Genomic DNA, 27,046 nt, shown 5'->3' with positions numbered 1-27,046 from the left:
TACCCCACCAGGAATGGCTTCCCACTCATGTGTCTTCTGTGAATGGTTGTATCACTGCCTAATTTCTGTGCCCCTAAAGAACATATCCAAACAGCAACAATTCAAACAAGCGTTGACCACCAGCTGTCACTGAGACCAGTTTGCAAGAGTCAAGGGGATTTTGTCTGGAAAACTAAGTTTCTACCCCCTTAAAACCAGCTGTTTTTCTCCTTACAAGCGTAGTGGAGGGATAAGACACTGTGAAGAAACTAACTGTATGCAAAGATTGTTCTTCTTTCATGCTCATGTTTCACTTCCTTTAGACAGCTCCCTATAGCTTCTCCTAGGCCTTCTGAGCTTTCAGTATTGTCTCCAGAAATCAAGATTTGGGGGTGGGGGGGTGGGAATTGACTTGCTTTTTACACAGGATGTAAAGTCCTTCGGGAATGAATTTAATATACAGCTCCTTCAAGGGTCCGAGGGGCAGCTTCTGGTGACCTGGGCCAGGTGGTGCTGCCTGCCTGAGTTCCTGCCAGCTCCCCGGGCTCCTGCTGGCAGGCTGTTTGGGGCAGAATCTCCAAAACTGGCAGCTGGAGATTCTCAGAGGAGGGACAATTTCTTCTGTTAATTCAGACACCGTGCTGGAGGAACAAGGGGGAAAGCTGTGCAAAGGCTGTTTTGAGTCTGTGGGGTTCCACTTGAAACTCTGAAAGAGACTTTACATTGGGAGCTGTGGAAAAAGCACATGGGAGTATCTTCAAAATTATTTTTATTTTTAATCTTGATTTCTTTTGAAATGTAAGAGTTACCCTGAATTTGAAACTGCTCTATAGTTTGAGCCACTGCAGTAATAACAGGGCAGGTTACCATAGGCCTCATGGCACTGAAAGTGTACAGCTAATACGTAATCATGTAGCTTGCTGAAAGTCATTTTTACATGAATTTGGGATGACCAGGTTACTTTAGGTCATTATGAGAATCATCCCAGGCCTGTAAATGGTATCGTTAAATCAGTGGATACTATTTTTTCTATTAATCTTCCTAGAAAAGCCTTTGTAATCCTAATTTTCTAGGCCATTAGGGTAAAGGCAGATTACAACTAAAGCTGGTTTACTAATTTACCTCGGTTTTACCCAGCCCCGATCTCTTCTCCTAGGTGTCATCTGACGTGTCTGCCTGTAGCTGGAGTCATTACTTCTCTCGGCAGCCTTTCAAATGTGTTTTCTGACATCTAGGCCTCAGCAACCTTATCTTACCATGAAGTTAGGTTCAGCTTCAGAGCTGGCCCTGGGCTGTGCAGCGGGTCAGACCAGGAATCCTCCGGAGGTCCCAATTGCCCTGTGGTTCTAATCTGTTCCCTCTCACAGCATCAAATGGCTTCACGACCCCCGGTTTATTCACAGTTGCACAGCATGCTGCAGTGGAGCAGGAAGAGAATCCAACCTGCGGTGTGATGCCTAAATCTCCTTCCACCGCTTCACCTGTCTGTCCGAGTTACGCCACACGGCACAGAGCCAGCCATTGCCCCTCCTGGCCCTGACCACCCTGCCCTGTGCATTTCCTGCTGCTTCCATGCATCAGTCACAAGTTACGAGTCACATGTCCCCACAGGGGCAACCCTGGACCAGCAGCGCGCTCTGGACAGCGCAGGTGAGGGGGCCGGTGCCTCCCGGGCGCAGGGGCAGGCCGGGCAGGCGCTCCTTCGCCGCGGAAGCGCCTCTCGTCGTAATAACCAGAACCGTATTTTTGCACCCGCTCCATTTGTTCCTCGGCTTCCAGCTGCTGACAAACAGACCGCTTCTCACCTTGTCACCGCAGCCTCCCGGGACCCGCGGCCAAACCCGGGCCACCCCCGGTGCCGACAGTGGCAGGGGGCGCGCGCCCGCCCGCGGCGACCCCCAGCCGGCAGCGCGCCCGCCCCGAGGGGCAGCGTGAGTGCTGCCGAGAGCGCTCGGGAACGCCTGCCGGGAGCTCGCCGTGAAACTTCACACGCCGCGGGCTCAGCCGCTGCCGGGTCCTGCCCTGCCGCCGCCGCCGCCGCTCGCCCGGGGCCGGGGCGGGCGTGCTTGTGACCCCGCGTGTGCCCGTGTGCGGGAGCCCCCCCCGCCGGCCGGCGTTTCGGCGCGGGCCAGCAGATGGCGGCGCCGCCCCGGCTGGGCGCGCAGCCCCGCGCACGCCGCTGCCGAGCGAGCCCCGCTCCGGTTACAGCCCTCCCCCGCCCCCGCCCTCCGCGGCGGTGTCTCCCTCCTCGCCACCTCCCCGCCTGTCACTACCACGCCGGAGAGCCACCATGGCGCACGGCGGGCCACGCGTGTCCGCCGCCGCCGCTCCGCGCGGGGCTACCCGCTGGCCGCTGTTCCTGCTGCTGCTGCTGCCGCCGCTGCTGGGCGCCGCCGCCGCTCTGCGCTGCGCGGAGCCCTGCGGCCGCCCGCGCCCCGGAGCCCTGACCCGCGGGGCGCGCAGCCCGCCGGAGCCGCGACGCGGCGGCGAGGCGGCTGCGGGGGGCAGCCGCGCCAGGAGAGCATCCTCAGCGGCGGGCCGGGAGCAGGTCTCCCTCATCAGCACCTCCTTCGTTCTGAAAGGGGACGCGTCTCACAACCAGGCGATGGTGCACTGGACGGGCGAGAACAGCAGCGTGAGTACGAGGGGCAGTGCGGGCGGGGTTGGGGGGGTCCCTGCCCTTATCCCTGCCCTTATCCCTGCCCTTATCCCTGCCCTTACCGTTGCTTTGCTTCCCCAGCTTGCGGGGCGCAGCCTGCGCTCCGCCGGGCTGGCAGCGGCCGGAGCGCGCTGCTCCCGCCGGCCGGCCCGGGGCGCGGGGGTCCCCGCGGGCAGCACCCGGGGCGAGGGGCGCCCCGACAGCCGGTCAGGTGCCGCCGGGAGGCCAAGCGCCGCCGGGGTCGGGCCGGCCCCGCGCACCCTTCGCCACTTCCCCAGAAGTTTGGAAAGTTTGCGAGCGCGCATCTTGCGGAGGGGCCGGGTGCGCAGTGTGCGTCGCGCTGCGAGGAGGAGGAGGAGGAGGAGGAGGGCTTGGCCCCGGAGCGGCCAGGCCGTGTCCGCGGTCGGTCGGCGTGCCCTCGGGGCTGGGCGAAGGTCTCCGGGAAAGGAGAGGCAGGGGCCGAGCTGCGGCGCTGGGATTATCTCCTCCAGCTCCTCAGAAAGTCCCCGATTAAATTGTCGAGGTTTATCGATTCACCTCGATTCAGTCATCCCCGTGTAATCTTCCCCGCGCCGCGCTTTGCCTCCGCAAGCGCCGGGGAAAGAAAAACGCGAAACCAAAATCTCATCAAGCGCGGCCCCGGGCTGGAGGGGGATGTCAGCGGCAGGGGCGGCCCCGCGGGGCGTCCGCCCGGTGGGCGCGGAGCCTCCGCCAGGGCGCGGGCGGTGCGCGGGCAGGGCGCAGGGCTTCCCCCGCCGGGCCGGCTGCGGGGGCGGGGGGGATTCCCCCAAAGGTCGGGGAACCGCGGCAGCTCTCCGAGGAGTTTTACAGCCTGATCGATGGGTAAAAATCCTGCGCTGGGACCGCTGTTACTGCGTGAGAGCAATCGGTGCTCGCAACTTTTTGCAGTTAAAGCGATGTGCCTTGCCTTTATTACTGAATTGCCTGGTTTAGACAGCAGCTCTCACGGTGAGCACTCACAATCTATTTTTAACTCATTTTCAGTTTCAGCTAGGCTTCATTTCTTTATGTATTGACCCATTAATGGTTGGGTATTTGCACAGTGTGTTTTCAGGGATTTGCTGCTTCTAATTTATTCTTCACTGAAACATTATATCATAACAGTGGGCGTCATAGGTAAATATTACATAGCACCTTGCACTGTCTGTGAAACTTCACAGACAGGAAAATATCGTATATGAAGGCTCAAGATCAACTTTCTCTTGGAGGATTTTAGTGTTTCTGGAAAACTCTTGAGTGTTTTTACTACAGTTCAGCTAAGCTCCGACTCTGCTTGAACTTTGTGAATTTAGCATAAGGTTTACTTAAACTTGGCTCAGTTCAGAGAGCTGGTGTTGTACTTCTCGTAAGTATGTGAATCATCCTTTCTGTAGGATCGCAAGTCCTGGGCTTTGCCTGTTTTGATAGGGGGTCACCCAGGATGCGGAGCTGCTAAGGTTCGCCTGGCGAGGATGCAGTGATTCCCTTGAGCACGCTGAGCTCTTGTGTTAATGCTCTTGTATAATCAGTTGTCAGAGCTGGAGTCAGCACGAGAAAGCTTGACACTTTCACAGGCGATTTTTGATTTGCTCAGGAAGGGAAGCATAAGATGATGGCCATTTTCTGTGAAAAGAAAATGTTGCAAATCAGCAGCATCAGCTGTTCTGATTCTGTCCTTCCTCCGATTCTCTGCTGTTAGAATGCTGGCATTTTTTGTGGACAGTGTTTGCAGGCTGTTAGGACTACTTCCTTGAAGAATTCAGTATTAAAAAGTTGGCATATGTTCATTTTTTGACATAAAAGGCAAGTAACAGCTTTTATGCAAAGCACTCTGCACTCTAAAACGAATATAGTAGAACCTTGCTAATCCACTTTTATGACTAGTGGTCTCTCCTCGCCTCTCTGCAAAGATTTAATAACAGATGCTGCAGTGAGGGCTTGTATTGCTAAAATGTTATTATTTCTTCACAGAATGCTACAGTTCACTTGCTAGAATGCTACCAAGTAGTCTCTTCAAAAGCAAAGATAAATGGCAACTGTCAGAATAAATGAAAGTAGTCTTTGCTACAACTTAGTTCTTTTATGTTTGCTTAGTTACTGTCTACTAATTCAGTATTACAGGATACTCATTATGAATGCCTGCAGACGTTCTCTACAGTGTTTACACATTCAACAAAAAATACTTTTGCAGAGTTACTTAAAAAGTAATGTTGCTTATTCTGCCTGCCATCAGGTGATTACCATCAAGCAAGACTAGATTTGAATAGTGACCTGGTAATGAAAGGTTCTTTGCTGCCTTAACCCAAATGAGAGCAGCCAGTCTTTTTGCACTCGATGTTTTACAGTATGACTGTCAGCAGTTTTTTGCACCTTCTTTTTTTTTTTTTTTTTTTTTTTTTTTTTTTTTGTTGTTGTTGTTAGCGTTGTTTTATTGCATGCTTCCAGGAGAAGAGCTGATTTTAACAAAGGCTTCCAGAAAAAATGATTTGTAAAGACAGTCTGCAGAATTTTTTATTTTATTTTATTTTAAAGAAGTGGAAGACATACATTAAGCCCAATGGAAGCAGGATGGACTTAAAGCATTTGGAGAGAAATTTGCTTCTGTATGTATATGAGATTAAAATAACTGAAAATAAGTACCTGATCCAAAACATATTTAAGGTAGTCTGGAATGTTTTTTTGTTTATATAGATACATATGTATGTATGTATTTATTTATTTTACTCTGGCTTAAATGTTTGGAGGTAGGAACACTAAGATCCAGTGCTTCTCAAACCTGGCACTTTACCCTGGGTTCCTAAGTCTATGGCAAATCCTGTCTTGCCCCGGAAGCACAGGTTTGAGCTGCGAAGCACTGTTCTGTCCCAAGTGCACTGCAGACAAGGGGAGGACTGGCATTCATAACAGTGGGGTTTTGGATCAGGCCCTGTGAACCTCAGGAGGCACTAAGCAATCTTAAAGTGTCACCACGCACATTTGGCACCTCATTGGAGGTACTCAGCACTTTGTAAACCAAGGACATAAACTAGTTCCTTTATCCTTTACAGCTGCGTGGCTGAAAATTTGACAGTGATGAGCTCCAGATGACCATATATCCTCTTAAACACCTCACCTAGTAAAATAAATGAAGAAGAAATATGCAGTAGGATTATTCCTTTGAGCTCCACGGTGGAGAGACAAATAACCATAAAAGCAGAGGGGGCAGCTGCCTCACTGAGGGGTGTTCACCTGCATGAATAGTTCATTGAAAGTGCTACCATGGAGTACTCATGTGTGTGGATCAAGGGCAAGTAAATAAATCTGAAAGAGGCAGAGGTTAGGTTGATGTGCACATGGAGCTTTAAAAATAATTATTTACATCTTGTAAATCCTCCTGTGCCACAATAATAGGACCATGTGATTTTCAGTTGTGTGAGATGGCCTGAAAGCAGCTAAGGAGGCTATGAATTAAATTGGTCCTGTCTCGTCCCCCTTCTTTACTGTAGAAGTCTGACGTGTACTTTATTATCCTCTCATAATGCCATTAATTTTGTGAATCACAGAAATGGTGGATTTGATAGCACAGCAGAGTATATGGTTGCACTGACTGTAAAGTAAGCTTGAATAACTGGGAAGATAACTGTACACTTCCTTGCTGTGTCAAGAGAGAGCTGTACAGGGAGGTATGCTAATTGCTTCCTATTGTCTTCTCATTACTTTTATTTTTTACTCTAATAGTTATTTATAAATTCCATAAATGATAAGCCTGTCACTGACCTTTCTTGACAGTGGAATGAATAGTTAAAACTGTCACTAGTGGTGTAAGTCTTGCAAAGCTAGTTTATCTCGTTAGTGAGTTCCTTCAATTAGTATTTCTGCTCTCAGTTCCCAATGCCCACAGAGATCTGTTGTGTACTATTACTTTCAAACAAGAGCTCATGCGAGTGGAACTAATTTCCTTTCCAGTCTTAAAATATCATAAACTGAAGACATGACAGGTGGGTGGCGCAGCACACCATTTACTCTCGTAAGGGCTAAAGACTGACATTTGTGTAACTGATAAATAACATGGAGCTGTGCATTGGAATATATACAGGTAGTGTGCTTAAAGAATAGCCTCTTACTGTGTTAAGCTGCATATGTATGCTCCCAGATTTACTAACAAACTACTACCCTTTCAGATTTGGGGAAAACAGTCAATTGATGACAGCTTTAAAAACCCCTGCTTCTTCTTAGAAGGGACCGTATAGTCATCCCAGGAGCTTTTTTTTTTTTTTTTTTTTTTTTTTTTTTTTTTTTTTGGTGTGTGTGCAGGTAAACAACTTTCTTTGCAAAACTATATTCTTTTTGACCCTACTGGAGAATTCCCATTGTGCATTAATAGTAGCTGATTTAAAAAAAAAATATCAAAGGCAAACCAGAAATACAGGGAGAATGAGACTTGTATTCACAATTGATTTTGATTCATGGGCTGCTCTTCATGCTGTGTGCAGACTGTTAAAGTGTTGTGAACAGGACTTCAGCCAACTAGTTCTAAGTCTGAAGTTTCATGGTGCCAGTATTTCCTTTCTTTTGTTTGTTGTCAAAGTATTAAGTCCATGCAGGTACTTATTTGTCCGGTTAGTTGATGTCATGATCCCCCATAAACATGTAGCTCTTTGTTATGGAAAAACAAATATAAATATATACACATTTTTTTCAAGACTTAATATTTAGCGGCATCTTATGGGAAAGGAATGTTTGTCACACATCTACGGAATTTGCTACGTGCAAAAATTTTAGCTGATTCAGACTTTTTTGTATTTGATATACAGGTAATTTGTTTAATTTAAAAAATATTACTCTTTGTGAGACAGTTTCACCATATATGATTTGTAGAGCCCAGTGATCCCTAAATGTATTATTCTGACAGATATTTTATATAATTGGTTTTCTGTTTTGTTCAGTTTGCAATAAATTGTGCTGAGGGTATCTATACAGAGCATTCACTTCAATATTACTGTAGCAGTATCTGTAATGGTAAATGTAATTATCTATCCAAACTGGGCAAAAGTCCATTTGTGGTAAGGTTTTGGTGCTGTTTCTCCAGAGCAGCCGGACTACTTTTTATGAAACTAAAGGGAGCGTAAGGTCAAAAATCTTGACAGCTCAGACCTTTGATAAATGGCAGATATATTGCAAAGTGAAAGGCAGATTTCCCATAGGGATTTTTGTTTTTTTAAAATTCCTTGAGATGATAGTGTGATAAAAAACAAACAGAAACCAAACCCAATAATTATATTTGAATGGAACAGAAGAATCCCACATGGAAAAGAGAATGATTTTAATTTGACTGAAGTAACTCAGGAGTTTAACATCTTTTTTCTTCCCCCACCCCCCAATATAAAGTTCATGGCTTACTTCATTTATTTGCTTCTATCAGCCTCTGTTTTCCCTCTCTTCCAGCCCTAGAGCTTGCTAGTCTTGTCGCTGCCTGCTGAGCTGTCTCCACATTTCAGCAAATTCCAGCTGCTGAAAGAAAGAGAGAGCACCTCTTCTCATCCCCTAAGTAGACACTTAAAACTGATACATACTTTAATTAGTAAGTGTGTGTCTCAAACATGCTTGAAAGTCCTCCTCCACACGCAGCCCTCCACACCTGCAGCCATACCTGGTCTTACCTGGTTTGCTGGTTTGACTGGCATTACCTGGTTTGCTTAGGAGCAAGCTACTAGCCGCTTTAGCTTAGAGTAGGTACTACTGTGCTGACAGTGGGACGAGCTCAGAGAGTTTGAATCTGGGAGGGAAATCTGGCAATGAACAGTAAACACAGACAACGGATGGAAATCCTGTCTCTGATACTGCTGATGTTATGTGTGCACGATAAACCAAATCTAGCTTAATAACAATCATTAGATATTCATTCAGGCTGTTGATAGCAGGTTCACATATCACAGTGGGAACATAATGCATTCTTCCCAAGCTCGACAGTGTTAGGAATTTACTGATACAGATCTTTGGAGAAAGAAATGAGGACATCCCTTTTGATTTTATTAAAATTCAATAGACTAGTAGAGTCTTTTTGAAAAAACAGAAAGGGAGAATGGTGAACTTTTCAGAAAAACAGTAATTGTTCTGCTAAAATTCTGTTCTGTAAAGTATGTGCCATTTTATGAATTTAAAACATGAAACGGCCCAGATTACAGAAGCCTTTATGGCAAGCCCTTTGCGTGTCCAAATGAAATATTTTATGGTCCTGTCAATTAAGACCAAAGGATGTTAGCATGAGGAGAGATAATCTGCAGTACAGTGCAAGTGGAGTCCTTTGCGTTCCTGAAAGCACAACTTCATTTAAGCAAAAGCTTAAAGTATAGGTTGAAAGTAGTCTGCTATATATGACTGCTTGCTATAGCTCAGGATGAAACTTGATGACCTGCAACATTCCTTCAGCATTTTTATTCTCATAGTCTCACATTCTTTACCAAACATTCCCATCTCCAACACCCTGCCCCAGTATTAAGAATTTTAAACTCTTAACAGTCACCAATGACAAAACCCCTTTGGAAAGAAATAATGGATGGGATCCTTTGTTATGCCTTACTTCAGCCATCAAGTCTTGTCTTGGACTTCTGCAGTAGGAAGGAGGTGGAGGTGGTCCCTGGGTTGATCTTTCCCCTGACAATCTTAACAGCTATGCTTGAGAAAGCCTGGATGATTTGACTTCTGAAAGCATGTATCTCTCTCCACTTATTGGAGAGGGGCCTAGATTACTAACTTTGATGAGAGACAGAATTTATTTAAAGTTATTCCTAATCCAAATATCTGGAGTTCATTGCTGCTGCAGTTATTTCCTTCCTTTCTTCCTGTAACTTGGCTGTTGGAGTTTCAGTTATGGATTAAGACTCTGTTGCGGTGGGTATTGCACAACCCCAATGCAAAAAATGCAGGTGCAGCTCTAAAGATTTTATAATTACAGTTTTACCTACATACATCCCTGAGAAACAGAACTGTACGCTTAAAGGATGTACATTGACAGAGATTACACAAAGGTCCAAGTTTCAGTCCAAGGGCTGCTCTAACAGCTGTTCAAATATTATTTTTTTTTCCCTAATGACTAATTTTTATTTTTCTATTCTAATGGAATATTCATATATAAGCAGTCCTGGGGGGAAGGGCCTGAAATTTTCCTTCCAAGGCAAAAGTCAATCAGGAGTTTAGAAACATGTCCACTTTGTATGTATGTAGGTATGCTTTTCTGTCTCTTTTTTTTTTTTTTTTTTTGTCCAAATGAATAGATCTGCATTGTGCCAAGAAAAAGTGCAACAGTTTTAGCAGTAAGAGCTGTGAGTCTCTGTTCTAGCAGAGGATGCATATTTCAACTCTTTGTGTAAAAGGGGGAGTTACACCCTTCTGCTGGTTGAGTAACTCCAGTGCTGTTGTGTAAGGGTGAGGACAGTGTCACCTCCCACAAGAAGCTGTTTCAAAGGGAGTTTCCACTGTGCACTGTGAAATGCTCAGTGTTGTAGGTGTGTGCTGACACATCTGCTGGCCTTGCTGGCTTTAGTATAATAAGTGGAGAAGTGCCATGCTTATGGATCCTATCGGATTTCATCAGCCCTGGGTGAGGCTGTTGTGGAAAGAGGAGAGATGCTGAGGCACCGGTTACTCGCAGGACTGAGAGTGAGTGTGCACCCTTGGCAGAACTGGTGATGCTTGGCGCAGCCTCATCACCATGTCTGCAAGCTCTGAAGCGGTGTTGCGATATTCACAATGATTGATACCTCAGGGGCATTTGAGGCTTGGCCAGATGTACAGTGTGAGGTTCCAAATGAATGGCTGTTGGGTTAAATTGGAGCTGAATAGGAGTACCAAGGGACTTTGCCCGTCACCTCACCAGTAGACTCTGGGATAGCATTGGCATTATGTAGGTGATTTTGTGCCTCAGTTTCCTACCTGCAATGTGAGTATAACGGTGATTCCCTGTGTCTTGGGATTGCTCTAAAAAAGCTGTGCACTTCGATATTAAAGTAATGGTTATCACCATAACATCTAAAAGAGACAGGACCATAGAAAACCACATCTATGGTTTCTTTGTTCCTTTGACTGTCTCACAGTACAGTCTAGGAATTAGAGAAGAAAAGGCTCTCACAGGTCATGCAAACTTCTCTGCTTGTTCTGATGTTTGTTTTGATCAGGGCTCCTTTTAATGTGTAGTCCAGTTTAATTTGAATGCCTAGGCTCTAGCACTTCAAGATCATTGAACAGACTTAAGGTTATGTGATTAAACCCATTTCCAGTGAAACTTAACCTGTATTTAATGTGGCTTTTATTCTGCTCTCATTTACCAGTATAATGAAATAACTGTGCTTCTTTCTCAGTGTTTGTACCTTTCATACTCGTGTAGACTAATAATTATTTCTCTGAATAACATTTATTTTGTTCTTTCTTTTTTTTTTTATAACTCACTTTTGCTAAGTCTTTAATTGCACTGTCTGGATAGGGCAGTACCTACATATAATAGTACCTACTATTTGTATTTGACTGGCACATTTTTAGAGATGTACATATGCACAGAGATTATTGTTAATTTCTGGCTTCCCTTTAATCTCTGTAATGTCCTTGTGGTTATCTGTATTTTCTAAAAAGAAAACCACAGAACAGTAAATAGTTTTGGAGGTTTTGTTTTGTTTTTCTTTATTTTAAAAAAGATAAGTCATAAAAGCACTTAAATAAGTTGGTCATTACCAAAAAAGCTAATTTAATGGTTTCTGTGCAGTAACATTGTTAAAAGTTTGTTCTAGTAAAAGAAGTAGATTTATGTATTTAATGTTTCCCTCCCCTCCCGGTACACTTTATGAACTTTGTTTTTTTCATGGTCTTTGGAAGCTCACTGGAGCCATGGTAAAACTGCGTGAAGTATCGTAGAAGCATATTTGCAAGCACCAGCTACTGTGGTGTGTCCTTATTCCTACTGAGTGGTAGGTTCATGTTTACTGGCCAGCATGTTCAGTTTTAGAACATAGCAAGCTACACTCTGTGAAAACACATTTTTTGGTCACTGTTACTATCTATTCTCTGCTCCCCAGACTGGCAATACCACAGGGAAAGAGCAGTCTTAACACACACACACACACACACATGCGTGCGTGCATGCACACGTGCACACGCACACACCCCCACCCCCACCCCCACACCCCATGTATGAGCAAGATGTGTACTGGGGCTGAGTTGGTGGCATTTGAGTGCTTCTGTAATACCAATAAATAATAATGATGATGACTGAAGATTGAGCTGTTCCACCTGTAAATTCTAGCAGTGTGTAGCCTGGCCTCCTTAACTGAGCTACAGAAGAGGAAGGTTGCTTTTCTCAGGTATTGCAGAACAGCCTGTTTGTGGTTAATGCATTCCCATGCTTGCTTCCACCAGCAATTGTCACTGCAAGACGGATGCCCGAGGGGAGCGGGAGGGTGAGGAATATGTTGGAATCACTCTTTGAGCTTTGGGCAGTGCTTCACAGTGTTAAATGTGACTGATTCTGAAGAAATAGTTGTTTATTCATAGAGAACACAATTGTATCATGGCATAGTAGGTTGCCATAAAATCCTCCTGGGTTCTCAGTAAGGTATTTTTACTGTGTTTGCTAGCAGAAAGATACCGTGTAACTTGCTCTTTTCAGAGGATTGGAACCACCTGTGAGTCTAAGGCATCTAAATCTGCAGCAGGACTTGTTAAATTTTGCCATTTATGGAAAGCAGAATATTATTTTCTCTGTTCTTTTATGCTCCTAGGTATAGTGTTGGGTGTTCAGCATAAGTAGGCATAGTGTCAACACAGGTAGAGATAAGAGTATAACCCTGAGAGAACTTGCGAACCCCTTTTGTATGGGTAGCTCATTTTTATGCATGGTTTTTGAACGGATCCATGGATGAGGCATAAAAATAGGAATAAAACAAACAAAATCAACATGTGCTAGCTACAGGTGGATTACTTTCTGAATGTATAGAGATCTTTGCCAATCAATTACTGCCACAAGGCAACAGGGACCCATCAGGATGTAGCACACATACACAGTGCTCCGACGTTCAGCCTGTTACAGAGATCATGAGGTGAACTCCACGGAGATTTGTAGCAGCAAATGCCTGAAGATGCCCAGGGACCTGGCTGGTGATGCTGGAGACCTGTAACCACATGCAGCTGGATGGCAGAAACACTGATGCTCTTTTGCCCAACTCACCTCAACCTGCAGTGATCACCCCAGTGGGAAAGTAAGTCAAAATTGAAGGCTGGGATCTGCTATGTGTTTGTACTTATGGGCTCTAATCTCGATGATTCTTAACTAAATAAAGCCCAGTATTCTATTCCACAACAGGTTGGCATTAACCACTGTGCACTTTCTCAGCACTTTTTGGGGCCCTGTTGAAATAAGTAAGGGCTCAAATTAGATTTGGCTGCTACATATTAGTTTGTGGAGATGCTGTATGAACATCATTCCTTCTGGCCTCTCTCATTTTAGCCTTGTAAACTGCACAAGTTTAAGTGATATGTACAGGACTTTGAAGTCTTAGGTATTGCAGTTCATCTAGTTAGAGCATAGAAGCAAGCAAGCATATGAATGAAAAAAGTTTTCCTCTCCCAGACTGAGATGCCCCCGCACAGGCATTAGGACTTTATCATAATTGCAGCTTTTGATGTAGAGGGCCATTTCTTACTTTGCTAATTTGTTTGGCTTTTAATCAGTCACTTCCTATATTTCCTTGCCTGTTACCCAACCACGTAATGGCAGGCATATCAAAAGGTCTCAGCTGCCTTGAGAGCAGTCTTGAAACATGTTCTTTGCTCAGAGTGAGAAGTACAAACTGAACAGAAACTATGCAAAACATCTATGTTGGGAGTATGGTGGCTTCAGTGGGAGCTGTGTCCTGAGCACCAGTGACAGACTGTAGAAGACTAACAGTGAACTCTCTGGTTGCCCTTGGCTGTGCTGGTGCTGGGGGCAGAGGACTGAGAAGCTGTTACTATTGGTGGTCCTGAGCTTGTCTCTTTCCCTGGATGAGGGAGGCTGATACTGGCAGAGTCAGCTGCAACTTGTTCCTGTTCTTTTTGAGGTTTCCTGGCCTGATAGGAAAAACAAATATGAAAGAATCCAGTTATTTTTTTCCTCTCTTGTATGTGACATCCACCGAGGTGCTGCTGAGCACATGCAGGAGGGAGGAGGATGTATGGATGGAGCAAAAGTGCCCTTATTTTTGGAGCAAACACCCACTATCAATGTTTGAAATTTCTCTTGGGTCATGGATATTATTGTTAAATTCTGTCTAAAACCACTGTAAAGAATAGAAGCCAGAAAGTATGTTGCGCATCAGCTGAACAGCATTTTTGTAGCTCCATGAAACCCACTTTGTGATTCTCTGATTAAGTTCTTGGCTCCCACCAGCTTCCGTGAAGGAAGACGCAGAAAGAATGCATCCCCCTGCATAATAGGCTGAGCTGGCACCTCTGCTTAAAAACTGTAAGATGTAGCTCAGCAAACACGCTTTCTGTTCATAATGAAAAACATGTTCATTTCCATACAGCATCTCTCAAGGGCTACTGCGCAGAGAGCACTGAGGGCCACTAACAAGGTCTCCTTTTCCTTCCTTCCTCCTCTTCCAACTGCTTTAAAACAGATGGGTTTTTATAAAGTGGGCTACATTTAGAAGGCTTTGAACCCTGGTATTTCTTCTAACGATCTCATTGCTCCCGGAGAGCTCTTTTTTAAAATTCATTGTATAAGCACCTTCTGTCCTGTGTTCCATTTCTTTATTTAAAACACCCTTGGGGGAGAGGAGGGAGATGATTGATATCAGGCTACCATATATAATTTGTGTGAGAACTAGGTTGTTAGTTGGTGAATTATCAACATAAAATATTTCTTTTAGTTTAGCTAACTGCAGAAAAGCCACTTCTTAAACTGACAGTGGCACAACTTAAGAATTGAATGAAAGGCAATCTTCTTTGTCAGTGGGTGGACTTAGTTTGGTTCATCAGTTTGCAAGCATGCAGGCATGTTTGAGCTGCTTTTGTGTCTGCTACTGAGGCAAGAGATGTTTTACGAACACTGGAACCGCATGAAAAGAAGACTCTCCACTTCCTGTTTGAATCAATGTCCATATTATTGTGAGGGATTACATCTTGGCTCTAATGTTCGTGACTGCAAGGAGACTGCTCCTGAAGATGGGAATGTAAGGCTATAGAAGGATATAATCTTTATCTTGCAGAAACTGCCAGCAAGTCTGGTTATTGCATTGCTGCATTTTGTGAGGTATATTGAGGCTCCCTAAGGGAGCAGGACTCAGTCCAGCGTGATGTTTCACAGGGGTCGGTAGCTCAGAAGTCAAGCCCATTTTGATGAGAGCACTGAAATTCACATTTAGGCATAGACTGTGTGCCAGGAAATAATATAAAGAGTTCATAGTCTTTGATCCACGGTCTGTTGTATGTGGATGGTTTGCACAAAATATGCAAGCTTTTTGGGTTTTTTTGTAGGAACTAAATAGACTTGTATTTATTAACTGAACCTGATCACAGTCACTGTCAGCGAGAAACTCTGCTCCCCTTCAGGCAACTTCTGCATCTGTTCTTTGTTTCTGTTACTTTTCTGTCTGCTTTTTAGTATGTCTCATTCCTTCTCCCCCCTTTCTTTTCTCTGTCTCTGTGTGTCTCCTTTGTTATTCTCCCTTCATTTCCTTCTCTGTATTAAATCACCTTTCTCACCCCTGAGGGCTTAAATAGCATCATCTTCCCAGTTCCATCTGGAAAAAAAGATCTTCAAAGACGTTGTTAGTAATGACACAGACATGTCATCAGTCTGGGAGTTGCCATTCCGGTGAATATAGATGTTCACACTTGGTCACATGTTGTCTGCAGGCTTGGACAGACAGTGCAGCATTGCTTAAGGAAATCTTGCATTCATGGCAGTATCTGTAGCTCTAGAGGGTAGCAGTAGCAGATGTTTATAAAAAACATTGTCCCCAAAATACATCATCTTAATTGAAACTGGCCCAGAAGCAGTGTATTTCACCTCGTGCCCCCAGCCTAAAGCTGTGAAGCGATCTCTTAAACTCACCTAGGGTTAGTTTTGGACTGGGGAAATGAAGTAAAACACGCTGCTTCTGTGTCAAGCTTCTGGGTGAGTTTAAATGATCATAATTAGAAATGAAAGACTCAAAATCCCATTTCCAGTCATCCAATTCTGTAATCTGGACATGCCATCTAGTAAGAATTTCTATACCACCTGTCACTGGAATGACTCTGTTTCTTACCCAGCTTAAATTGAAAAATAGTAATAAGCTATTTCAGTGCTAGATTTAATGCATAAATGAGGCTTTGTGAGCAAAACACAACTTCTGAAATGTCTATTACAGTATGGATTTTATTATCTGGATTAAGTTCAGATATTAGTGCATGTAATTCTGATATTTGGGTGATGTCATTCTGATATGTGACTTTGCCAAGTATGCTTCGTTATTACTTTTTGCAACCTATAGGCAATGGATTCTTTTTCCTTTAAATAAATGAAATATTTGCAAGCAGTTACTTACTGCAGGAATTTAAATAAGTTTCTTTTGAAAATAAATGTAAGCTGAGGAGAGCAAAGACAGCCAATGACTGTGAAGCTGTCGTAGGAGGGAAACTGCAGCTCATATATGCAAGCTCTGTGGCTTTAGCTGAGCCTTGAAAACATGGGAGTCAAAAGCAGGAAAGTGCTAAGGTCTTGGTTTCTGGCATAGCTTGTTTCTCTGATGCAAGTGCACTCGCTGTGCAGTCACTACAGTTCATGGACTGAAGGAAGATGAACAGCTTTAGAGTGCTTTTATCTAACGTGAAATTGATACTGTCTTATGGGAATGACTTCTAAGAAGAACATAAGAATGTCTGTACTAGGCTAGACCTGTGGATATCTAGGGAAGAGCATCAGACTCAGATGAATATTTTGTGATCCTTCATCAGACAGCTTTTCTGGCCAACAGCAATTTGTGGCTCAGGGGTAACTGTAAAAGCTTTTCAGGTGCAAGAAACATACCTTGTTTATAAACATGAAAACTAGAGGGAAGATGAGCTTATATACTTAAATGCAGCAGCTAGCCAAAATTGCTATTACTGAATTTCTCTTGATTACATCACCCTTTCCTCATGCCTAAATAAGTTCAAATTCTGGGGTATGTTCTCTGAGTGACTTAAATTATGTAGATCTGTAGCTACATTTTAGAATTTCAGAACTGTTTCTTAGTAAATTGATTTAAATACTATTTAAATTCCAACAAATTGTATAAAATAACAAGTAGACCAATCAACACGTAATTTACAAAGTACTTCTTTTCTACTGTGAGTTTCTCACCAATCTGGGAATTTTAAGGGATACTATTTCTCTTGAGTGAATGTTGTTTCTAGAAAGAAATGCATGGCAAAAGTAGCGTTTAGTTGTCTTTTTGTTTATATGGAATTTATAAAAGCATCTTTTTTGAAGTGTTAGGTGATGGTAATATCATATGGAAAAAGTACTAAATATCCTGAATGTTTTCCTTGGTTATTTAAAGTTGATTAAATGTTCGTTAAATGGACAACCTCATCTGAGCCAGGATTAATTTTAAATTCAAGCCATTATTCTCTTGGTACATAACCAATACAGTATATGTTCTTATCAACAAGTGAGTCTCATTTTTAATTTATGAAAGTTTACCTGAGAGTATTCAAATGTCTCACCCTTTCCAAGTATTAAAAAAGCCTTTGATGTCTCAGCATTTGACTTTAAAACAGCTGATCTTCTGGTGTGCTGTATAATAAAGTTGTTTTGATACATACAAGAAATTCTGCTTATTCATTCCAAGTTTGCTTGGCATAATTAGGTTTTAACCTAATAACTAGGTTTTTGTTCGGTAAAAATTGGTGATTCTGTTAAAGTGAAAATCAATCCTTTTCTCTTAAGTAACTTTAAGGCCAATTATTAAACAGGCATGAGCAAATTTCTTAGATTTTAAGAAGTGCTGAAGGTAAGTTTTGAAAATGTTTCTCATTCTTGTTTTTAAATAGTTCATGATTTTTAAATAAAGATTTCTAGTGCTTTCTTTTAATTTTTAATATTGGATTGAAGGGTACAAATGAAAGCATTCAATTATAATGGACTATCTATAGGGTCCATGGGAACCCATGCTGTGATTAGATTTCTCATCTGGAGTAAAGCAGCACCATTTCATTGACTTAAATTTCACCCATTATAGAAGGATTCTTAGCTTTGATTTGTCTCAAAGTTAGTGGAATGTTCAGAGTAAAGGACGAGAAGAGGTGCAGGAGCCTACAAAACTGGGAAAAGTAAACAGAAACAGGTATTATATTTTAAGTATTGAATTCCACACTGTTCTTTCCTACTGTTTTTCCTCTTCAGTTTCTGTCCTAAACATTTCTATATTACTGAGTTTATCTAGAAAACCCATGCTTGTTAGCTAGAGCAGAGGTTTGTTGTTTTTTGCCTTAGTCGTCTTACTCTCTACCTGCCTTTCTGTGAACTGGTTAATTTAATCTTTCTAGCTACTGTATTGGTTTGTTCAGCATCACTAGGGTTGGCATGTTACATATGGAAGGCACATCAGCGGAAGGAAACTAATATCCCGATCAACTTACCATCACTGCAGATAGAGGGAAACCATCTGGCATGAGTGAATTGATTTCTGCATCAATCTCCTTGCACAGGCAATCAATTCAACAGAGAGAAACGAGACCTGAGTCCTCATCACTTTCCTGTTGTAGAAGGCTCCCTATATCAGAGTCTTATTCTTCTGAATTCACTGATGCACTCTGCTATCACTTAGCTATGACAGCAGTGGTACTCCGTACAGTATCACTGAATTCAAAGCCTGTAAGAGGCAACAGCAGGCTACAGTGTGCTTTGGATCAGATCCTTGGGCTAATGCTGCAACTGTACTAGTGACTGTATTAGTTAAGAGGTATTTAAACCCTTAAAGCATTAGGAGGGATCTCTCATTGCTAACAGCATGAGGCTCATCCTGATAACAAAGCAGGAATGATTTTATTTGTAATTTTTTAGTATACCCAACTGCTTTTTGTAGTTTCTGAATCACATGCATGCTAATAATTCAAGAGGAATGACACACAGTTTTAGTAGGCACCATTATTATATCTACATGAGGAAAACATGGTGCTTTTCTTCTCCTCCCTCACTTTTTTGGTGAAGGAGCAGTAGTGCAGCAAAGCAGGTCTGTTTTATAATAAAATTCTTCAGGGCACTATAATGTATAACTTAGGTAATGGCTTAAAAAGCCAAGTTAAAGAGAAAATAATTAGAAGCCTAATTTGGATTCACCCTTCCCTATTACCACTTAAAGATGTTGACTGTGGAGTTCTGTTACTGCTTCATTTAGCTTGGTGATTGCAATGACCTAACTCCTTGTGCATCAGACTGTTCTTGTTTGGATATGAAGTACGGTTTTTGTGTTGCTGGATCAGAGCATGTATTCTGGTACCATAGAATTAAGAGGAAATAAGCTGACATTGGCTTGCACAAGGGAACAGACTTGCTCTGCTTTGGTCCCAAAGGTGTCATTGATTCTATTTGCACTACAGGGTCAAATATTTGTATATGATATCATTGAGGCTAACAAAAGGTTGTCATGGGGCAGTGTTTATGTCACAAAATGTGACATTTACTTGTTGATGGGATACAATGTTGATGGGGTACAATGTCAGCATGTCGTGGTGCAAATGTCATCATTTTGTGATGTGACAAATTGTCCCTAAGGATAGAATTTTTAAGAGACCTTAACGGATGTTGGAAAAATGAATATTTTATTTGTGCCCTATTTAGGAACAATCAGAAGTTTAGAAAGCAAAGCTTGCAGCAATTTGCATCACTTTTCATTCTTGAAGGCTCTTTGCTAATGTCACAGACTTCAGTCATTATATACTTGATGCTTCCTTAGCAGGAAAATTTGTTGACTCATCATGCTTCAAGGCAGCTCCAGAGATGACAATTCTTCAGTAGCTAACATGTTTAATTGGACCGTTCTCCATTTGTAGCAGACTGGATTTTCCTATTTTAACCACAAAATAGTAGGACAATTTTAAAAGTTTCAGTCTGTCAAAACTTAGGTGCGATAGGAAGTAAGATAATTTTGTTTGTATTTGTTCTGTCCTTCATTCAAACCTTGTTAGAGGCAATTGTGAAGCATACCAAGCAGTGTTGCCTGTACCTTATCTACAAGGCAAATTCAGCTGGGAAGGCTGTGCTTTGTTAACAAAACTAAACTGAACCAGAAGCATATTTGGTATTGCAGTGTATTCCTGGGCCGTTCCCCTGGCATGCCTGAGACACACTGTAAGGAATCGAAGGAGAGCATGTTCAGTAGTTTCCAGAAGACATTTTAAATAAAATTCAGACATGTAACTTGCACTAATATCAGAGCCTTTGAGAATGTTGATTTGGTTTCTTAAATATGAGGGGAGTATTCTGGTAAGAACTGAAGGCTGCCCGTTTTTCTGTGGAAATAGTAGATTTCTGCTTTTGTAGTAGTAGACTCAATGGAAAATCTGTTTGTCCAAGAACAGAACAAGTAAATCATAGATTTGCTGTACAGATGAGGTGTTTCTGGATTTAATGATGAAATTTGGTCTTAGACAGACCTACTCATGCTTCAGGGCACCGATGGCATTCAGACTTATTTGGTCAAACATGGGTCCGAAAAGCAACATGTAATAGCACTATTGGACAGTATCCTGCTCTCTCTTCCTGAATAGCTGTGTGCTCCTCCTCAGCTGGACTTCAGGTGAGTGATTTTGTATGAAACTACTTTCCACTAGGTTTGGAAAAAGTTCTGATGAAATTTGTGCTTTCCAAGTCTGTATGTTCTCAACTTTGTGTTTGCACAGAAATTTGGTTTTGTGTATGTGTTTTATGTGAAACAGCACATGTGGTTTTAGGCACTTAGTCTGCTTATATAGTTTGTAGATTTAATGGAGAAGTTTGAGCTGCTGCTGTTTGAAAACACAGATAAATATAAGTAAAATAGTTTGTTCTTTTGTAAAATTTTCTAAGCAAGGCCGGATGGGCAGTCCCTGGATGGCTCCTTCCCAGGAGCTGGGGGAAGCCTGTCCACTTCTATCAGCTTTAACTATGGCACTACTGTCAGAGAACTGTGCTCATGCAGACTCTTCTTGCTATACTTGGCCAATAATTGAGCTAATGCTCTGTGATTACACCAAGCCGTAACTTGCTGCTAAGGAAGAGAAATTGAATAAAGAAAAAGCATAGTGTTTGGTGGATGTGAACAGCGTTGAAAAAATTTTGAACAGCTTTCCAATCAAGATATTGGACATCGGGTACCTTTTTCAAACCATTTTGTCTGGAGCTGATCCAAAGCCAGTCTTTCTCCTGAGCAAATTCCTCAAGTAGGACATTTTTGCTCAGATTACCAACAGCATAAGCCTCCAGTAATTTCTGTGTCAGTTCAAAGACAGACTCCAGGTGAGTTGTGATTTCTCTGCAGAGAACTGTTAGTGGTTGCAACATGATGTGGTTCCTGCAGAAATGGCAAGGTGGGTCAGGTTGTTTTTGCATCTCTTGGGCTTCAGGAGGACCACTTCCGGTCTATGGGGCTGCCAGAGGCTTTCTGTTCAACCTTGAGCAGTAACTTGAATCTTTCTATATCTAAATGTAACATACGGAAATCTTGCTCTGCCTCTTCGGTTATAAGGCAACATCAAAGATCATGAAGTGTTTGGATACTTTGGAAATGTGTGTGATCGTTTTACCACAGGTAAGCAGAAGGGAAAAGAGAGGCAAGCTTCACAAGAAAGTTTTTTTTCTGATGTTAGTCTGATATAAGGGAATCTCATTTTACAGTCCCTTATTCAGCGCTTTCATGTGGCTTTACATCCTACATGATATTGCTTTTTAAATGCTGTCCTGTAAAAACAGTAGAGCATTATGAATGATTTTTCATTTACATATATTTTTAATGCCTGATACTTGCATTAGTGAAATATGCTTCTTACCAAACCACTTTTTATTTTGATATATATTTTTTTCTTTCATAATAACAACTACTTTAAAAATAATTGTGAAATTTTTCCTTCTTTAAATAATGTTTGGGATTTTAAAAATTCTTTTTCTCAGCTATATTTTTTTAATTTTAAGTTGGTAAGAGTTGTAAATTTCTTAGAATGATTGCCTACATAATAATTTGAAATGTGTCTGGCATTAGTTCTGTGAAAACAATCTGGATGTTCTCTGATCTGGATCTACAGAGCCATAAAATATATATGGCACTGTATTAAGTTTTATAATGCTCATTACTTCAATGTTGTACCTGTTGGGTAGAGAATCACTGAAGCGGATGAAAAGTATTGCTCTTTGAGCAGCAGAAATATTAGAAGTACTTTTACATGGCCCCTTCTAGATATGAGTTTCACTGCAGGGTTCAGCAAAGAAATAATTAGTATTTAAACTGTTTGTGAAGGAATATGACTATTCCTCCAGAGCAGAAGAATTACAAATCAGTGGAGCGCTGCAGAATTTTTCTTTGGGCTAAAATAATTGCCATATGAGGTCTTCAGGATATAACGAGGGCTATCTGTGGTCTAGCAAAGTGAGCTTAAAACTTGATATAGTAGGACCCTGTTTTAATTCCTGAATCTTTCACATGCCTGTCATTGTAATCTGGGGCAATGCTCTTTGTTCCTGTTCCAGTTGTTAGAGCTACATTAGCAATGTAATTTATGTGTCTTTAAAATTAACTGTGTCTTCATATTTAGTTACTTTCGGGGCCAATTGCTAAGCTGCTTAGAAAACAAATTTAACCTGCCTGCTTTGTAATCACTGTAATCGGTACTCTGGAAGGCCTGGGATCTACATGCATGTTGTACAACATTGACCATTGTACTCCAGCCATGAGCTTCAAAAGGTTAAATATTTAGATAGTGTTACCTAACCTTCAGCTTACAATTATGGCCCTAATAAACCTTAATATTTGTCTTGATATCTTTCTGTTTTTAAAAGGGAGTTTTATTTATGATCTGTAGAAAATGCATTTATTTAATGTTCATTGCATTAGCATTGGTAATGGTCCTGACGTGTTTAGTTTCAAAGGATACCTGCTTTGAAATTTACTGCAGAATAGCGGAAGTGCCACCATTCACTTGGGAGTGTCTAGAAGAAAGTCATGTTAATGTTTTAATTTTAGAATATGTCATTGTAGCATTCTACTTCTGTTACTGAAGTGCCAGTGGTTTGGTCTCAGTGGAGCTATACAGGACATGAAACATTTCTGTAAGTAACATGGTACAAAGCCATAAGCACATGTGAAAGTTTGTAGCGGGTGTGTAATTCCCAGCTCAGTTTTGCATGATGAGAGCTTGTTGTCTAGGTTTGGATGTAAGCAACTTCTGAGCGTAAAAAGTGGTGTGTGTGCCCCATTTATGTGAGCCACCCAGGTTCGCCTGTCTATTGTATGGCTTTAGATGTGGTATATGCTGATTTTGCGTTCTCCCAGGTTATAGGCCTCTTAAAACAAACTCTCCAAAACTAGGGTTTTTAAGTTGGCTTATTTCACTGTACTGGTGCATGGTGTAGCTCTGTAGCCATTGCACTGACACAGTTGAAAGGGCAGCGGCACAGGCAAGGGGCTGAGAACAAGTGGCCAGAGCAGGAGGGAAACGGGAGCTTTGGGAAGGAGCTTCACTGCTGAATCAGTGTATTGTGAAACAGATTCCTTAATATGTAGCTTGCTACCTGTTTCTCTGGGTAGCAGTGCTGTCTTAAGCAGCCACAGAGTATTTCCAGGCCCATACAAACCCTCTCAGCTAGTGTCGGTGTAGTTCCTTGTGGAGAACTGAACTGGAGAATTGATCGCGATAAGAAGAACCTGGACAGCTGGATTAGCCTGTTTTCTTTAATGTCTGATTTAAATCTGTCTTGCTTCAGTTTACTTCTTTCCCTGTCTACCAGGGATATGGAGAAAAGTTTATTTCCTGTCTCTTTTCATCAAGCTTTAATATATCTGAAAGCCTTTATTATGCTTCTCCTATGTCTTGCGTTCTTTAGATTTAATAACCTCAGCTTCTTCATCATTTCCTTGCTGCTTACTTGGTGCTGCTTTTCTAGACCTCTCATCATTTTTATTGCATTCTTCCAGGGTCTATCCAATTAATCCACAACAGTTCTGTGATGCTCTGGCATGAACACACTCTTCCAACTGAGGTCTTCAGACTGCAGTAGAAGTTTCCTCTTGGAGACTCACAGTCTGCATGTGTCTTGCAGCCTCTTTATCCATTACCTTATGGTGCTATGCTGCTATGAAAAAGGCAGATGTTACTGTCTCATGATTCATTAACACTCCCAGCTCTTTTGCTGAGTGCACTTTGCTCTTGCCTATTCTGATTATGCGCACTTTAGTATTTATGCTCATTGACTGCAATCGTTCTTGCTGAATGGCACATGGCCATTTTTGATCATTTTTCTAATTTGTGAAGATCACTTTGAGTTCTCACCCTGTACCTCAGTCTGTATGTTTCAGCTTGGTGTCATCCTTGGATTTAATAAGCATAGCCACTTTGTGCAGATGTTAAATAATACCAGAATAAGGATGTGTTCCCTTGCAGACCCACTGGATAGAGAGGGTGTCTGTTGCCTCTCTGTTATCCCTAAGGCCTATCACTCTGCTATAGGGAAGAATTAGATAATTTTGATAGTATTTGCTTTTCAGAATTTCAAACTGGACCTCACTCATTGCTTGCACACAGTTTGTTTAGTGATAGCTTCTGGAATTTGTCTTGGAGTTGAAGATAAACTGACTAGTTGGTGCTTTCAAGACTCCTCCTACCCCTTCTCTTTTTATAAAAATAAGTTCAATGCCTGTCCTTTTCTGCCTGTCTGGTATGCACCCTGATTTCCATTGGTTCTTTAAGAAGTGAGTGAAAAAATCTCAAATTTATGGCAGTGTTTGAGAATCTGAGGATGATGTTTATCTGTACCTTATCTACTAGTATGTTTCTGTTGCTTTGTTCTTTGCTAAAATCACCTAAATTCTTCTTTCACCTTTCCCTGTCTCCAGGCACCTGTTATTTATCAATGCATTTCACTCACCTTTGCCACCAGCTTTGTGTGACCTTGTGGTAAAGTAGATGAGTGAACTGATTTGTGTAAGAGTAGTCATTCTCCACAACATCTTTCCAACACCTCCTACCCCTGTCTTAACCCTCACCCCTGTGTTGGGGGAATCAATGTGGAGAAGTCTGTATCCTGAAGTGACTAACAGGAAATTTTGGGAAAGGGTGTGTCCTGCTGTGTTCCTTTTTGAAAATATGTCTTCTGAGTAGCTTAGTTTACTGTATTGGTAAACTCCATGAGTTGAATTATTTTTCTTGCTGATTAAAATTATGTAGAAAGACAGTAATCTTTTAGAAAAATAAGAATTTCTATATTTCTGTGGCTTTTACTTCACATGGCAAACTCTGCTTTGAATTAGTGCATCTGTTTCAAGGCCTGCACAGAGTCGTTCAGTTTTGCTTGCCATTGCCTGGATGTTCTTCCACACTGGCATATGGGCACACAGCATATGTCCCCCTGTGCCTCCTCCCACCTCTACTTCACTGCACTTTTACTGCTGGGCAGTCTCCTGGTCTTCTGTAATTTGTTTTTTTTTTTTTTTTTTTTTTTTTCTTGATTTCTTCTTTTTGCTCTCCTGACACTACTGGCATTTTCTTTCTCTCTCCCTCTGCATCCTTAATTCTTCAACCTGCATGAGCTTCAGAATACATTTCTGGATTACAGACATTTATAGGTAAATTTTGTATGAGCAAAATACACAGCTGGTAAAAACAAGGTCAGTTAAAACCAGGGAAGGATCAACAGCTCTGTGCACATGTATATATACTTATGTCTCACTTGAAATACTTTGTTGATTAAACTCATATTTAGTTTGTCCTCAGAAAATCATTGAAAAGTTTACAAATAATGACCTCTGTTGCCTTAGCTGTATGTTTACTTTTCTCTGTTGTTTTGCCATGTGGCCAATGTGAAATCCATGCTTCTTGAACACTACCTTATATGTTCCTTAGTATAATTCTGATTTTGATCTTGCCATAGGCATATAGGTGCTACAGTAAAGCAGGTAATAATATCTAGCAGATGTTAATGCATTAAACGTATGAGTTCAGAGGCAGGCATCTCATTTTTATTATTGTTACAGCACAGTTTTTAAGTGTCCCTGTGTCTTCCTCACCAGATACCTGGAATTTATTGAGTGGCTTAAATTCCTTCTGAGTGTTTACAAGAAAAAGTGACAAATGTGATTTGATAACATTGACAATTGCACAATTCCCTTCTTGCTGGTGAATCCAAAACAACTTTTGAGAGCAATATGAAATTAAGTTATGACCAAGACCAGCCACTGTGAGTAACAGTAAATACCAAACTCAGAGCTGCAGAATTTCTTACAGAGACATTCAGACAACAGAAGAAAAATAGCAGAATGTTAATGAGCTTTATGTCTACAAGAATTAAACTGATTTTTCAGGTAAACAGAAGTGCATAGCTTGCTGAACAGAACAAAGAAGAAACATTGCCGATGGTCCTACCAATCCATCACTACAGAGAGTGTGTTGAGGAAAGTCTTTTGAAGAGTAACCAGTAGTAGAGGGGACACCAGTAAGCAAAGCGTATCTAGAAGATCTTTAGGAAAAGGTTTACAGAGAGAGCACTGACTCCACTTGTCTAATAATCTGTGCTTCAGTAGTTTGTGATCCTACATATGTTCTGCTTCAGGCTAGATAATTAGTGTTGCCAGTGGTTATCACTTTCTGTGTAGCAACTCATATCTGTCCTGGACTAGAGGATGATAAGCTTTTGTTCCATCTAAAGGTTGCTGTGCATCCTCATGCCACTGTATATATACTACTTAAACAGTAATAATCTCTCTCTGGACTTTCTTGCTCTTGCTTTTCCGTGCCAGTGAGCATCTTTCAGGGTTTGAGAGAGTGGGTGATACACTTTGCTAGGGAATGAGGACTGTTAAGAGGAGGTCGGGCTATATCATGCCACAGTGTTTCTTTAACTTGGACAGACAAGACTTCCTGTCACCTAGGGAGCATATTTTAGACTTCCAGGGTGGGGAAAAAAATGCCTGTGCCTTTGCTTCCTGAGAAATGTCATACAGGGCAATGCAGCATACAGAGCTTAGCAGGAGTGTTTAACCACTGGTCCATATCACACAGGAGATCAGTCTGTAGAGTTCCTGGTACACTGATGGTGGCTTGCAGAGAGCTTGTTTAAAGATGGTGCTCTCCCGGCACCAGTGGCTTGGAGGGGGCACCGGTATGTCTCCATGCTCCCAGTTTTCTTGGGAGAAATGTTTACTGTCACAGCATTTAATTGTGACTAACTAACGAGTAGAGGGAACAAGT

General features: G+C 42.0%; 1 protein-coding gene across 4 annotated transcripts in view; it reads left to right on the top strand.

Moving 5' to 3' along the window:
* Nucleotides 1-2,260: 2,260 nt before the first annotated feature.
* Nucleotides 2,261-27,046, top strand: part of SORCS2 (sortilin related VPS10 domain containing receptor 2) — a 579,339-nt gene continuing 554,553 nt past the window's right edge. For all 4 annotated transcript variants that reach the window (XM_055725044.1, XM_055725032.1, XM_055725036.1 and 1 more), the window contains exon 1: nt 2,261-2,614. In XM_055725044.1, coding sequence (XP_055581019.1) covers nt 2,270-2,614 — 345 coding nt within the window. In that variant the 5' untranslated portion in view covers nt 2,261-2,269. The remainder of the gene's footprint in view (nt 2,615-27,046) is intronic.

Source organism: Falco cherrug, chromosome 1, assembly GCF_023634085.1.
Source record: "Falco cherrug isolate bFalChe1 chromosome 1, bFalChe1.pri, whole genome shotgun sequence".
Classification (NCBI taxonomy): domain Eukaryota; kingdom Metazoa; phylum Chordata; class Aves; order Falconiformes; family Falconidae; genus Falco; species Falco cherrug.
Note: the sequence above shows the minus strand (reverse complement) of the source record. Positions and strands in the feature narration are given on the sequence as shown.